Source organism: Thermobia domestica, chromosome 12 (assembly GCF_964235325.1).
Source record: "Thermobia domestica chromosome 12, izTheDome1.hap1.1, whole genome shotgun sequence".
In the NCBI taxonomy this organism is placed as follows: Eukaryota; Metazoa; Arthropoda; class Insecta; order Zygentoma; family Lepismatidae; genus Thermobia; species Thermobia domestica.
In genome coordinates this window covers 229223534-229239874 of record NC_137465.1, presented here as the reverse complement: position 1 = coordinate 229239874, position 16341 = coordinate 229223534, and the positions used below count along the sequence as shown (strand labels likewise).

The window sequence follows — 16341 nt, the reverse complement described above, 5'->3', positions numbered from 1 at the left end:
CTATTTTTAAATAATTGTAACTTCTTTATTTTTGAACGGATTTTTATGAAACTAATATATTTAGAAAGAATTATTTGAGGTTTTGGTTTTGTTATAATTTCATGAACACCAGCATTCTCAAAGGCAACATATTTCCCTAAACAAACTTCTACATTTGCCACTGCCACTTGCAGAAGATTTTGTGGAATGTTACTGATCACCTCGACTATTGTTGCTTCCAATTCGTCCAAACTGCGTTTTTTTTTTCTCTTGTAAACCTCTCGTTTAGATCACCCTAAGAAGAAAAAAAGTCACAAGGCTTTAAACCTGGACTGTGTAACGGTATGGATTGGCATGAATTTTTAAACCAACCCTCGTATTATTCCAACATCAATTCTTGGAAATGAAATGCGACTAATCAACAGTTGAAGGAGAACAAAGCTCAGGAATTTCTCTCCCAAAAGGTACCTCACTTTTCCAGACAGTCTTACTTCCTCCCGTCAGTCCATATTAAGAAGAAAAATTTTGCTACCCTCGAAAGAAACGCCCATGTAGTGAACTCTCATGACGATGACAGAGTTTTACGTGACAATGTGAAGTCTATCAATAATCGTCGATTATACAACTTATTCGAACAATCAGTGTTTTCAATGTGATTTCTATTAACCTATGAACCATTCATTATATGTTATTAGCAATATTATGAAGCAAAAACTTGATATTTTCTACGAACTATATTTTAACTTAGTCAGTGTATTCTTGCGCTGTGAACTGGCAACTATGTGAGGCGTGAGGAGAAGCGTGTGTGTTTTCCTAGCCACCATGTGAAGCACAGGGTACCTAGTCTCTGACCACTTAAAGTATAGACATACGTAAAGTTTCAGTGTCTAACTACTCCAATTCACAAGTCGCAATGTCAAGGAGAGCATCGTCTTCTTCACCAGTTGTAGTTGACTTCTTTGAATGAGGAAACTTGTAGAAGATGATGCAAAACTCATCCTTATGAAATAGTGGACCAGTGAATTGTATACGGCATAGTCGCCGAAACCATCGAGTTATCATCTTCAAGTGACAATATAAATGAAATCTTCCTCATGAACGTGTATGGATGTTCACCGTTACGTCTGCCGAAATTGTCGTGCGCGGTTCGTGTCGTTCCGAATTCTTTGGGCCAATACATCATTGAGTAAAATATTATCCACAATTTGCAAATGTTATTATTTTTGATTTATATGTAATCAATACAGTGAAAATGAGTGATAATATAGAGCTACTTTAAAATTCTTGTTATTATTCATGAAATGATGATAGTGCTAACCAAATGTGTTTAATAAGTCATATTTCCTTTTAGAACTTCAATGTGTATAAGTTAAAGTGTATGCGGCATAAAGTGTTTATCAGAAGGTAAGGTACCCATTAACAAAAAAGTTCAAACATTACTTTCGTCTCTCACTATCCATCTGGCGTAGATCATGCATTGCTGTCCCACTTTGTATTCTCTTACAGTCAGCGAGCAGCATATCTTGGAGCTGACGCAACAGCGATGGTGGGTAAACGGTTTATGCCTCTGATGTTTAACGCTCGAATCCTAGGACCGTAGGAGTGAGAATATTTGTTTACTTACCAGTTCCTTATTGGATCTATCAGTCTTTGACAAATGAATGATGTTAAGGAAGACTTCAAGAGGGATCCAAGGTTCGAATCCCAATATCATTATATCTGGCTTTCGTTACGTAAACAAACTCCAATCATAAATGGCTTTCCCGAACAGGAACGATTAAGTATCGAACCTAGGACCGGCATTACAATCATAACTGCGGGCTGGTCATTCAGGTGTACCACGCCGCTCAATCAACGAGCTGAGAACTTACCATAAGCCATTTCCGCACTTCGTTATCGTAATGTGTAGGAGCACCATTGTGCCTGAAAAGAAGCTGTGATTTACTTCTCTGTGAAATTATGGGTCACACACGAGTTTTGATCATATCATTCATTGTATTTCTCATAAAGAAAGGACCAATAAGTTTAAATGACGTCAAACCACACTATATCGTTACTTCTACGATCTTGTGCTTTTTCCAAACACATCTTCATATTATCACGCGCCCAGGAAGAACTGTTGCGTCTATTCACAAGTCCACTAACACGAAACACTGCCTCATCATTTACAAAAATGATGTAAAACAGTTCAGGTCAATCATCATACTACCAGCCCAAGAAAATTTCTGCAAAATCTATGTTGTTACAGTTATCAAGAAACAATTGTAGTACGTAATGTGGTTTCCATGGCTTTAAAAAAAAAAAAAAAAAAAAGTATTCTTCCTTAGAATGGTGGCAACTGCATAGCCTGTGTGATGACTTTCATAAGCTTCTTGATACACTTTCTCTGGGCTCCCACAAACATCTCATTACTTTGGTTATGTTTTCCATTTTTCCCGAAATGGACGGTCTTCCCGATCTTCTTGCATCAGCAACACTGCTTGTTATTAACGTTTGGTGGCAATTTTTAACTGTTTTTGCATCCAGTGTTGTATAGATTCTTCGTTCAACCCTCCATTACCTTCACACTCAAGCAACAGATTTCCAGACTTCATATCGAGCTGTTATTCTGGCCTGCTCTTCCATGGTTAACACAGGCGACATTTTAAGTCAAAATGGAAAGAAAAGATATCGAACAGAACCTTGATTGCTATTCTAAATATACCGTTTCATAAAAATCTGTTCATAAATTAAGAAGTTAGAATAATTTGAAAATAGGGAGTGACTTCTCAGGCACTTTGAGTATACATAAGTCATTGTGAGAAGTCTGTGATATTATTGATTTTTCAGAATTTTCCAAATAAAAGACTCTGTGTCCATGCAAAACAATGTTTATTAGACTCGTTTTTGAAAATAAACAACATATTTCATATAGGAATGCGAAAATTCATTATATTATCTTGTTGACATCGAGAAAAATATATCGAGGAAAACTGCTTAGCAATAAACAGATAACTAATTAACAGACAACTAACGTCACGTTTTGATAATGCATCGTTTCAATACCTAGTGGTATGTGTATGAACCCTTGTCAGTAGTTATACCTTTACTTCAACGAACAGTTGTGTATGCGCTATTCAATTTTGTCATAATATGATCAAAATGAATGCAAATCTGTGACATGTGACCTTACTGTTTTCATTCGCATGAACCAGTTGAATAGTGTGAAGAACATGCAAATGCTGTAAAATTACGGAAGAGAAATTGTTAACTAAGAGTCGAAGCTGTTATTTTGATAGAAGAGTCATTCTCTACGAAAAATCACTCAGTGATAGGGCGGAGCAATGTGTCCGATTCTTGAAAGGTAGTCACAAAGTGGTGTAACTATTATACGGAAACGCACTGATCGTCCAAAATTAACAACTTTCCTTAAGTACAAGTTTTCTGGGAAAACTACCAAACGAAATAGACGTTAACCGCCCCGGAAAAACCAATAGAACTATGTAAGAGCCATTTCTAATCGGTATTAAACAGGACGGTGGTCCAGCGCCTTATGGTCTCAGGGGTAAAATTGCGGTAAAGAAGCCATTACTTCGAGGAAACATTACAAAATGATACTCCTAGACCAAAATAAATAAATAATTAATAAAATAAAATAAAACAAAATAAAGACTGGATCCATGAACAGCGGAAGAAGGCACTCTGGAGTCTACGTTCCAATGTTTCGCCTTCCAATGCTTAAGTTTGTGCATCATAGTCCCGAAAAGTGCTTTCATTCCGACTGTGTAATATCTACAGTAAGGCACAAAAAAGGTAGCGTTACTGTTTGGGGATACGTTACATATTGCCAAGTTGATAATTTAATTCGAATTAATGAAATTATGGACAAAAACGTGTTTCACAACGTTTAAGTGAAGCATGGAATTCCATCAAGAACGCAGATTTGGGTCAGTAACTTTGTACTACAATCACAATCTTTCTTGGGAAACACACATATCTTAATCGGTGGCGAAGCGTAATCTTACAAGTAGGGCAGGTCCGATAAACTAATATTCCATTTAGCTGCACTACAAATATTTTGAAGTGCAGTTCATATTTTCTTCTCTCTGGGATTTGCAGGAGAGATGAGGGGAATTTCCTCCTCACTTGCTGTTTTTCATTTCCTACATATTTGAAAACGGAGGGAGAGGAAAAGAGGGTACATTCTTAGAGTTAGCTGTCAAATTTCTTGGATAAGTATTTGTTACTTGCACCTCCCACATTAAAGTAGGCACAATACTGGATTTAATTAACGCATCACGTGATAGACTTTACTAGAAATGCTAATGCTCAGAAGGAACTTCATTTGAATCCACGCAAGATATTTAATATTATATTCTATGCAGTGGTATATTTAAGGGGGTGGCCTCGGGTTTTAAGCACTCACCGAAATTTTATCACAACTTTTTATTGTTTTATATATACTGCAGAATTCTCACATTTCAGGAATAAAGTTAGCAAAGCCCCTCCCGAAATAAGCAGAATCCCTCGAAACAAAATCGTAAATACCCCACTGATCCTATAAAATGGAGAACTTATCTAAAATTACACATAAATATTATTATTTTACCCTGTACAGTAGCGTTTGTTAAATTTATACATATGTTTAATGTATCAGACGTAATTATATTCTACAAGCTATTGTGGACCAGGCCCCAGTAGGGGAAAAACAGCTACTCTGAATAACTCCTGAGAGTATACATCTAAATTAAACAAGTTATCACTAATAGAAATACATAATTCTACACAGAAAATTCTTACTCTGTATTAAAGAAATCATTTTATAACAGATTAGCATTGAAAGATGCCTTTAACGTTAAAACAAAACTCCCAGAGGCAAGCCATCGCACCTTCCCAACAATGCATGTAACCCCAGCGATAATAGCTTCGCTCCCTGAGCAGCATAGTCCATAAATCTATCTAGCGAGTTGATGAGGCTTAGACGGAAGGGTCTCCCAAGTTTTTCCAACCTACTTTTTTTTACCGAAAAATCCGAAATGTTGAAGTATTGTTTTATTTTATAAGAAATCAAAAATAAAGAAAATATACGGTAGAAAACAGGGTAGGCCCGGCCTCAGGGCCTCATAGTACGCTTCGCCACTAATCTTCATTGGCCCAAAAGCTCAATAAAATGAATGGTCTCTGCTTTAAAATTTATCAAATATGTTTTAAATCTAAACACGCTTCATAACTTATATTTCGGACTCTTTCAGCCTTTTCTAACATACGGCATAATCTTCTGGGGAAGTTCCCAAGGAAGTAATATGTTGTTCGTGATTCAAAAAATGGTTTTAAGAACTATAACAGGAGCAAAATAAACGACTCGTGTAGACCAATATACAAGAATCTTAAAATATTGCCTTCACCCTCTCTATACATATTTCGCATGTTGCTCTTTGTTAAAACACATTGAATTACTTAACACACCATCAACCCATAAATACGATACCAGGCATAAGGATAAAATCCCCAGCAAACAGCATCGCACAAGGTTATACGAAAGGAATCCAACATTTATGGGTATCATATTACATAATAAAATTCCTAAATATGTTCGAATGACAGAACAAAGAGGAGAATTCAAGAGATTACTGAAAACGTGTCTGTTTCAACACTGCTTTTATTCCGTGAATGAATTCTAGATGTGTACATGTTCACTGATAGTATTAAATATATATATTGTATTTTTTCTATCGTAGCTGTAGCCCAGTATTTTAATGTAATCAGTATATGTATGTTACAACTATGTATGTTTATGTATCTTTATACCTTGATGAGTCTTATTCATACGCACGAATTCGTGCACTGCGTATAATTATAAAGACCAAATAAAATGAAATAGGATTTTCATCCTAAACATCCTTTCCATCTATGAAGTAAGTATCTAAAATGCAAAGAAGACGTTTACATCGCCAACAAATGGAATAGTCACCACAGTCACTGGATTTGTTACCAATCAAATTCTTGTAAGATGAATTTGACAGGATAGTCCGTAAATAGATGCCAACGAATACTGAAGATTTTTGGGAGGCTCTTCAGAGCTACTGGAGTCGTATAGGTTCGCAAAAGTTAGATAAATTAACCAAACAAATACCTGGAATCTGTAAAGCTCTTATCAAAGGGTCGCATTTCATTGAACACAAATATACGTAATAAACTTTTCTAAGTGGAAACAGGACCATATGTTTTACTTTCTTCATTTCTTAATTTATCTTACAGAACAAGTCTAACAAATTGGATTTCGCTACGGATACATGCCTTATTTTTTACGGAAAATTCTGAAAAATCAGTAGTGTGCTCAAACTTTTGACAATGACTCAAATTTATCCGGGTTCTGATAAGTCACTACCTACTTTTATGTAGCATACCTCTTGCATTGGTTAGTAAACTCGCCTATGGCGTGGGAGACCCAGGTTCGATTCCCAGTGAGAGTTCATGTCAGTCGATCCATGTCTCATTTAGCCTGACGCTGAAAAGTACGTTAAGCTTCAACCAATTATTCAAATCAACTGAATATAATTACTATCCTTATCTGTGTTCCAGATTTTTGAAATTTAAATAATTTTAATTTCCACTGGCGCACTCTTTTCCATGTTTAAATTGAAACATGGGTTAAGACACCTGCTTACTTCATATTTCTAAGCATAAAAAGAAAACATTTCATACAAATATATACAAAAAACAAACTCCAATATTTTCTTAACTTCCTTCAAATATCTTTTATATATATATATATATATATATATATATATATATATATATATATATATACAATATTTGGCTTTAACTCATTTATTATATAAGCACATCAGTGAAAAGACAAATTTCATTCTTGCTTCTTCTGTTTTCAAATTTTTCAGTAATTTTAAATGTTATACGTAAATAATTTAGCACATAATTAGCATCAACTTGCGGATTTTTAGGGCGGATTTTTAAGCCTTTCTATTTTTGAAGCTTATTTATGTAAAATATTTATGTCTTTTCTACTGTGTTTTTGTCAAAATAAATGCTTTGACATAACAGATATGATTGTGTTTTCTTGTTTTCAACCCCTGATGTGCTCCTTAATTAGTTTTGATATGAGGAAGAAGTGTATTCTCTTCATACTTAGAATCATGAAGTAAGAAATATCCCTTAATGTTCATTCTCTTTAATATTGGACAAAGATTGCAGCATTAATCGTTGAAATTATTATGAATTTCAAATATCTGGAACAGAAATAAGGTTAATAATTACAGTATTTATAAATGTGTTCCTTGCGTATGAATTTAAATTACTTATTGTATCTGACTAATAATCGCAAAATTCTCTTATGTTAGTTGAACTTATTGACGATGCAAAATAATAAATCAATTTATTTTTTTTAATAAAAATGAATTTAATTTTCAAATTTTGTAAGTACATTTGTTCCTTACTAAAATTTCAAAATGAAATTTCGTGACTTTTTCCTGACCTTTTCTTAACCAAACCATAAAATTTCGTAACATTCTCAAGTGCAAATTTGAGTACAAATTAGGTCGAATTTTCATACATGCGATAGAAGCATACTTTGGTTGCGATTTGGTAGCGTCGAAAGCTGACCATAGGCATTCTTGGTGGTGAATTTTGACGTTTTATAGAACAAAATTTTCCGGTCTGCACTTATATTTGTACAGATAAAAAAAATTCGTGACCCAAAAGCTAAATTTCGTGACTTTTCTTGACTTTCATGACCGTTTTCTGATTTCGTGACTTTTTCATGACTTTCGTGACTTTCGTGACCGATAGACACCCTGTTAATAGTAAATATGAAAATTAATAAGTTGTGTTAATTGCGTACTTGTACAAACATTATTTTACCCATATCTCTGTTTATAGAAATTATTTATTCATTATTACAGCTGTTATATGGGACTTCAGTATTCCACAAACTTCGGTAATGTTAAACTGAAAATCTACCTTTCCTATACCACCTGACTTTCATTCTTATTTCCTCGAAAGATTGCTAGCCCACGAGAAATACTGAACACATATTTTCAACAACATAAGGCAGTGATTCTCAATTTTTTTTGACTGCCGACATACTGTACTGTACAAGCTCAAGACAATGCGACACTTGTTTGATTTTTATTAATGATAGTATAAATTATAAAGATGTAAAACAGAAAAAAAACGCCAAGAACACCAATGCTTCCACCGAAGCAGAAGATGGAAACAAATGGGAGAACACGGATTGAAGAGAGGAAGAAGCAACAGCAACTACGAATGAAGGAATACTAGACAAACGTCAAAGCCCGAAGAAAACAGTTTAAATAACGTAATCCTTAATTAGCCGAAACGAGAAAGAAAGAGTATGTATTTAAGACTATAAGTTTCCATAATGAAGTGACCCTATATAGTACTAAGTATTATTCTGCCGATGCAGGTATTGATTGATGTAGCCTGTCTCAAAATTGATTTTTACCTAATTATTAAATGCATCACTTTTAACTTCTAAATTTTGCGACATACCCTATGGGGCTGCGCGATACACGTATCGTAATACATTGGTTGGGAACCACTGGCATAGGATATAGCCAAGATTGATTTCTTTTAGTTGCATTTTTTTTTTTTTTTTTTTTTTTTTTACATACGGGTCATTCTATGTTAAATCACCTAGAGCGCTGTGCTTCAATGTCTCAGATTCTTTTCAATTTTTTTCATATATAAATACAAACGAAATTATGCTAAATTAATTTTTCCCGATTTTTTGGATGAGAAATGGGCCGGGGAGAAAGTTTTGAAAAATGTGAATTTTGCTTCAATTTCAGTTTTTGGCACTCAGTATCATGGAACTAAACTACCATAACTTCCTTATTTCTGAAGTTATTGGGTTCATCCAGGTGTCAAATGAAAGCTTAATTTTTGCTCTTTCAGTAGATCTTAAGTAACCTTGCAAAAGGCTACACTGTCAAACATTAATGGGCATACAAAGAAAATTTTAGGGTTTTTACAAATTGTGCCCCTGCTCAAAAGTTACAACTATGAAACTTTTGAAAGTTCTTTGTACATTCACCTTAACACGTACATGGTATGGTTAAAAAATAAAAAATAAAGAGGGTGTTTCTTGTATTTTTGTAATTATTATTTTTTTATGTACGGAAATATACAGTTTTAAGTTTTGTTACAAATTGTGTCATTGCTCGTAAGTTACAACTATGAAACTTTTGAAACTTTTTAAATAGAATCATCTTGGCACATACATGATATGGTTAAAAAATAAAAAGTGTGCTTTTGGTACGTCAGAGTGTAATTAATGAATCGCTCTGGGCCTTCTATATTCTACTGGCCAGAAAATTAACTTTTGTTGGATACCTTTTGAAAATATCATCTGGAAAGCTCCTGTTCCATCTCTTACAAGCCAATCAGCCCGGACTTACGCAACTAAAAGCAAAATTAAAGAAGACATATTTATCATCAATGAAAAGAATAAGCTGTGAAATATAGGACACAACATTTTGTATGTAAATCTATGTAATTCTAAGAAGTATTACTGGTATGTATGTTTATTGTTTTCATCTATGTACATTAGTCTATTATTTCTTATTTCTGTTGATAGGGTTTGTAATAATCACTCAATCCCTTACATTGCTAGGCCCATATTTTCCATTCACAAAACCGCAAGATTGTTACAAAAGAAAGGTATTCCTTTTTGTTATTTAATCATACCTAGTAAATGCAAACTAATTCTACAAAAAGTTACAAAAGTTTGATAGTTGTAAGCGATGATACAATTGGGAAAAAAGTTGAAATTCATAGTTAAAGTACAAAAATATATATTATAGTAATACCAAATCTAAACATACACCTGTTCTATTTTTAAGCATACCTAATATTTACTAAGATGATTATTTGAAAAAGTTTTAAAGTGTGAGAGTTGTCACTTCAGAGTAGGGATGGCCAAAAATTTTCCGAAATCGGAAATTTCACTTTCCGGATTTTTTCCGAATTCCAAATTTTTCCAAAATCGGATTTTTTCCGAATTCCGAATATTTTCCGATTGTACTTTCCGGAATCCGGAAAGTAAAAATTCCGGAATTGGCTATCGCTACTTCAGAGGAAAGGCATAATCTGTTAACAACAGTAAATCTGTATATTTCTGTATACGTAAAACACTAATAATAATAATAATAATAATAATAATAATAATAATAATAATAATAATAATAATAATTGCAAAAATCCCAAAAGCACCCTTTTTATTTTTTAACCATATCATGTAGTGATAAAATGATTCTATAAAAAGAAGCTTTAAGAATGTTATAGTTGTAACTTATGAGCAATGACAGAATTTGTAACAAAACTTAAAACTGTATATTTCCGTACATAAAAAATAATAATTACAAAAATACCCTCTTTATTTTTTAACCATACCATGTACGTGTTAAGATGAATGTACAAAAAAACTTTCAAAAGTTTCATCGTTGTCTAACTTCTGAGCAACGACACAATTTGTAAAAAACCCTGAAATTTCCTTTGTATGCCCATTAATGTTTGACAGTGTAATTATTTGCAAGGTTACTTAAGATCTACTGAAAGAGCAAAAATTAAGCTTTCATTTGACACCTAGATGAGCCCAATAACTTTAAAAATAAGGAAGTTAGGGTAATTTTAGTTTCATGATACTGAGTGCCGGAAAGTGAAATTGAAACAAAATTCACATTTTTCAAAAATTTCTCCCCAGCCCATTTCTCATCCAAAAAATCGGAAAAAATTAATTTAGCATAATTTCGTTTGTATTTATATATAAAAAACAAATTTGAAGAGAATCTGAGACATTGATGCACGGTCATGTTTTAAAATTAGGTGATTTGACATGGAATGACCCATGCGGTACTTATATGAATAAGTTTAAATTACAGTGGTATAACCACCTTTTTCCAAGAGAGAAATTTATAACATAGAAACCAGACCTAGATAAGTCGAAGCTTCATTCAATTGGCAACTGTTGGTAGTGGAAACTCTTGTGAAAACAGTTGCTAAAAGGAAGCAGCTGTTTTATTCCTCAATTTATTATAGTATAATTTGCCTTAGTTTCTGAAAAGCAAAGATAATTGACTAATTTTAACCTGTACATATAGGCAATAATACATTGTTACTGTTTAAAAAACTTGAAAGTGTCTCGACATGTTTCCAAATACGAGGAGTAGCCAGAAAGTTCCCGGAATTTAGTTGTAGCTCTTTATTATCATAATATAAGCACACATTTACTTGATCACGTTCAAAGTAGGCACCGTCGGATTCAGGGGCGGATCCAGGGGGGCGATCGGGGCAATTGCCCCCCCCCCCCAGAAGAGGAAACTGTCTTATTTTATATATATAAATAAAACCCATCCCAAAGTTTGGAGCCCTTAAAAGTAGCAGTATGACAACCCACCCTTTCCCCAGAAGTCGGTCCTGGATCCGCCCCCGGTCGGATTTAAACATACTTGCTCCACCGCTTCTCTGATTGCTGGAATCAAGATCGAAAGTCGTCCTCTGGTATCTTCCGAAGTTGAGCAGTTGCGTTGATTTTCATCTCTCCTACGGTGGCGATCTCTTTGAGGCTCATTTTTAGCTTTGGGAGGAGTAAAACATCCGATGGTGTTAAACAGCTTTTAAAGTTATCAAAGTCTCTGAAGCAGATTTTCTCCAATTTGTACATAAACTTTGATATTTGCGCGTTGCTCGATCTGTGAAATTACGTCAACTGATCACCGCACACTTCCTCCGTTCAGCTATACTACTTCTACACCGTTTGTTATAACCTGTTCACACTTGTCAAATTCATAATTAAGCAACGCAAGAACAGCACTGTACTATTCTAATGCCACATTGACATGATCCGTAGTCTTCCGTTGGAAGCGCTGCTATCGGCTGAAGGAACTCCACTCGCTTTCTCTCGCTTAGCAATAGCTGAACCCTTATTGGCTCAACGCGTGGGTGTGTGAGGGTGAGCTTTAGTTCACATTTTTGCCACGGCTCAAGACATTTTGGCAGCACAATAGTCATTGTGATTCTATCACAAATGCTAAAACTACAACATTAGGCGAACTTTCTGACTGTCCCTTCGATACTTTCATGAACGAAAGTTAACTTTTAAAGTTTACTGCCCTTCAATTAACTATTTCTAATTTAAAATGAAAAGAAAGAAAAAAAATCTTACTTTTTTCATATAACTGAACACGTTCAATGCTTTCTAATAATCGTTTACTTGGTTCTTCAGTAGTATTGGACGGGCTTGCTTTTGCCTTTTTACCTTTACTACTTACTTTTTTCTTACCCTTGTTTTCATTGCTGAAAGGAACATAAAATAATAATCGTTATTTTAAAATAAACGTTGAATAAATTACTCTTGAAACAATGTAGTTATGCAACTATGAAAAATACAAGATTCTACAAGAGGTTATATACATTTTTCATATGGAAGTGTTTACTGCAAAGTAAAACAAGTAATAATAATAATAATAATAATAATAATAATAATAATAATAATAATAATAATAATAAGAAGAAGAAGAAGAAGAAGAAGAAGAAGAAGAACAACAACAACAACAACAAGAACAACAATGTCTGAATACTACACATTCTAGCTTTGGAACTTCTTGTGCAAAATAAAACAGTCAGGTATATAAGTTTGTAGTCAATAAAAGTTTATATGTTTGTGGACGTGTATATGTTTTTGGCCAATTCTTTTGACAATGATATTTCGGAAACTACACGCTCTAGAAAGATGCCGTTTACAGTAATCAATTGCAAATTTTGTGTAGATTGTTCAGTTCTAATTGAATTTATTTTTTAAAAATGGCCGTTATTTCTTTATTATATTTTTAGCGATACGTTGGGAAGTATTGCGATTTTAAAAAGTAAAGCATCATATCCTACGAGTTATACATTCAGAGACCACACATTTGTATACATGTATTGTATATCTCTCAGGCGTTTGTTTCATGTCCAAATGATAATGAACAACGAAGGATAACCATTTCTCCAGTTTAAGATGAATCTTTATTGTTTGGAGCGTTTTGCTCAATGAACACCATATATCACTGACATTATAATTAATTGTATGTGTAATGTATTTGCTTATTACATACTGCATGCAAGAAGAAAGAAAACACTGATCAGATCATACATGAATTAGAAACTCCAGCCGCATTAGGCTCAAATCTTGCAAACAGTGTGAGATATTGAAAAAATCGAAAAAAATCTCCCCTTTATGATACCCCTTGCCGATTTTTATCAAGACGTCCTTCACTTGTGTCTGTAAAGGGACATATACAGATGTTGTAAGGAATGATAAGGGGATTCATGCTCATATGTGAATGATGTGCTGTGTAGGGAGCGCAGGTTCAGCTAGTAATAATAATAAATTAATTGAACGTAAAGCACATTCCAAAATTTATCGCAATACTGACCTTCATTTGTTCCTGTACTGATGATGATCAACAAATTTTTAATCTGCTCGTTTATATTTCTAGTATGTAAATGAATGCTCTTCCTCAGGATGTTCAATTAAGCTAAATTGTGAACATATTGCCTATTCACATTAAAAGTTATAGCACTTCAGTAGCGAAAAATAAATTGTAAGAATCAGTGTATTTCAGTACTGCAACCAGTACAACACTCTATGGAAGTATTATACACCTATTTTCTATTTATTATATATAACCTAAAAATGAACTTATTAAACTAATATAAATTAATGGTTTATACTTCAGGTTAGTATTATCTGGTTTTCATACTATCAATAAAAACAGGTTAAACCATGAGTCTTCTTTTCCACACCATATCAGCAGAAAATCCTGTGCATTTAAATGCGATATAGTCTTAAAGCAATAATGATGCCGTAACAAATTTGTATCCACTTTAGTGATGTTTAAAATTATTTTGTATTCATCTTTTGTACAAAAGATTATTATTCCTCCGTTGTAATGGATTACTTTTTATTTATGTCTTTAACGGTAAAATCAATAAAATACGTACGTATAAACTTTGTGTGGCTTTAACGGCTGGGATACTGCGGGGTGGAAAGCAGCGGGAAACCACCACTCGATTTTTGCCTAATTTGCTAGCAGCAAAAAGATGAAAGGGTCCATATATAAAATGTTATAATATTATGTTATAATTTTTTCATATGTAAAAAGTGTCATTAAATTTTTTAAGTTTGTTAATAAAATTATCCATAATATCATTCCACTATTACCTACATTTCCTTGTTGGTATTAAGACCCGAAAATATCTGCAAATATCAAAATATTCATCTCAGGATAACTCCATCGGACCAACTCGCAAATTGAAAGACAAAGATGTTTTCAAAGTTTACTATATTAGAGCCAAAAACGCGAGTCTTAATATGACAAAAGAAATCTAGATAAAGAGTAAGATGATACTATTAACAATTTTATCGACAAAAATTAAAAATCCACTACTTTCTACTTATGAAAAAACATTTTGTAGTTCTGTACAAGAGGAAGAAACAAATCCACCTAGTATTGTATATATATCATATATTAAGGCTTTCTTTCTATTACACGCTTATGTATAAACAAAATAAATACGTGCCACTATCTCATAGGTGCCGAAATTGTAGACTTATAAGGAAAATACATATACGCAAAGCAAAGTATCTACATCATTTTTGTTTTTATTTGCAGATATACATTTTTATATATGTATTTTATTGGTTTTAAAGTTAAGGACATATTTAAAAAGGAATTCATTAGAAGGAAGGAATAATAATTTTGCACAAAAGGTGGATATAAAAAAATTAAAATATTAGTAAGTAGATACAAATTTGTTGTGGCAACAATGAATTAGTTTCTTCATTACAATATTTGTTTATAGTACAAGTTTATTTTTTCTACTGAAAAGTCAGGAGTTAAAATGTTTTTTGAAAGCTAAAATACAAGAAATAAATTGTAATTGAATATCGTAAACTCTCTATTATAATTCTGACCAACACAAATTAACATGAATCATACTCATGCAACCATTTTATGAAAAATTATTTTAATTGTTTTTATTTATTTATTTTTTTTTAAATGTCAAAATCAACTATTTAGATCGAATCCATGTACAGGAATCTCGCATTCAATATCTGAAAATGTTTCTTTACATGCCTGGGATGCCTGAATCAAAATTAACTTAAAAATAAAATAAAAAAAAAAAACTTCTCTAAACATATCAGATTAATGTACGTGAAAATGTCCATAGTACACAATTAGTCCACGATTTGGAAAAATGGACAGGAGTACTTTAACACCGCATAAAATGCACGAAAACCGAGGACATGTCTAACTTTATAGGCAGAAAAATAAACTTACACTATTAAGACAAATATTCTGCCAACATAACCATGAAGTATATATCCTGAATGTATTTAAAAAAAAGGCAAAAGTTCATCATAGGCAGGAAATGGATCTATCTTATTATTTCTAATCCTTTTCATTTGCTGAAGTAAAAAAAAAAAAAAAAAAAAAAAAAAAAAAAAAAAAAACCTGGAAAGACGTGTAAATGATGTAGAAGAAAGTTAATGAATATTTGTTATGAACTAGTGAAAATTAAATCTGGAGACTGTTCAATTCCATATAAAAGTGTTAAAATTAACAATTACTTGAATGTCTAGAATACATTGTAAATTAACACGTACTAACCTCGTATGCTGTAATGGCAATGATGTGTAATCTCTACTCTTTTACTTCTTATCGATGTTTAAGGTGTAAAGCTCGAACGCCTTTCATCGGGACGCAGTACACTAAATTCTCAAGGTATTAGTTAATAAACACTTCAGTAGTATTCATTCTTTTTGAATTTAATCTATCACAAGTCTTCAAACGGTAACCAAACACTCTATGGCACGGTAATTTATCTATTTCCTGTGTATCATATATGTTTTTATTGATTTGTCTTTTTGGTTTTTGAGATTAAAGTAGTAGTAGTAGTAGTAGTAGTAATAATAATAATAATAATAATAATAATAATAATAATAATAATAATAATAATAATAATAATAATAATAATAATAATAATAATAATAAAGTGAGATATTAAGTACAGTTCATAATTTTAATGAAGAGTTAGAAACAGTGAAAATAAATAGTAATACTTGGACAGCTAAGAACAGTTGAAAAGCTAAGAGAAATAAATAAATTATGATAGGTGAAGAATCAAAGTTAATAAAGATACTACCAAGGGAAACCATGAAAACATCAAAAAGGAGAGAAGTTAAGCTACAGAGAAAAACACAATTAGATTATAGGAGATATTAGAGGAAGAAGAAAGAAGATAAAGAAGAGACTAAATAATTAAGTAAAAAAGTAAGACAATGACTAATAGAACTAAAAC

The 16341-nt window shown here is 32.6% G+C and overlaps 1 protein-coding gene across 4 annotated transcripts in view; it reads right to left on the bottom strand.

Annotated features, from left to right (window-relative positions):
• LOC145667096 (uncharacterized) overlaps positions 1-16341 on the bottom strand; it is a 96132-nt gene that overhangs the window by 44525 nt on the left and 35266 nt on the right. For all 4 annotated transcript variants that reach the window (XM_081734823.1, XM_081734825.1, XM_081734824.1 and 1 more), the window contains exon 7: positions 12161-12291. In XM_081734823.1, coding sequence (XP_081590949.1) covers positions 12161-12291 — 131 coding nt within the window. The remainder of the gene's footprint in view (positions 1-12160; positions 12292-16341) is intronic.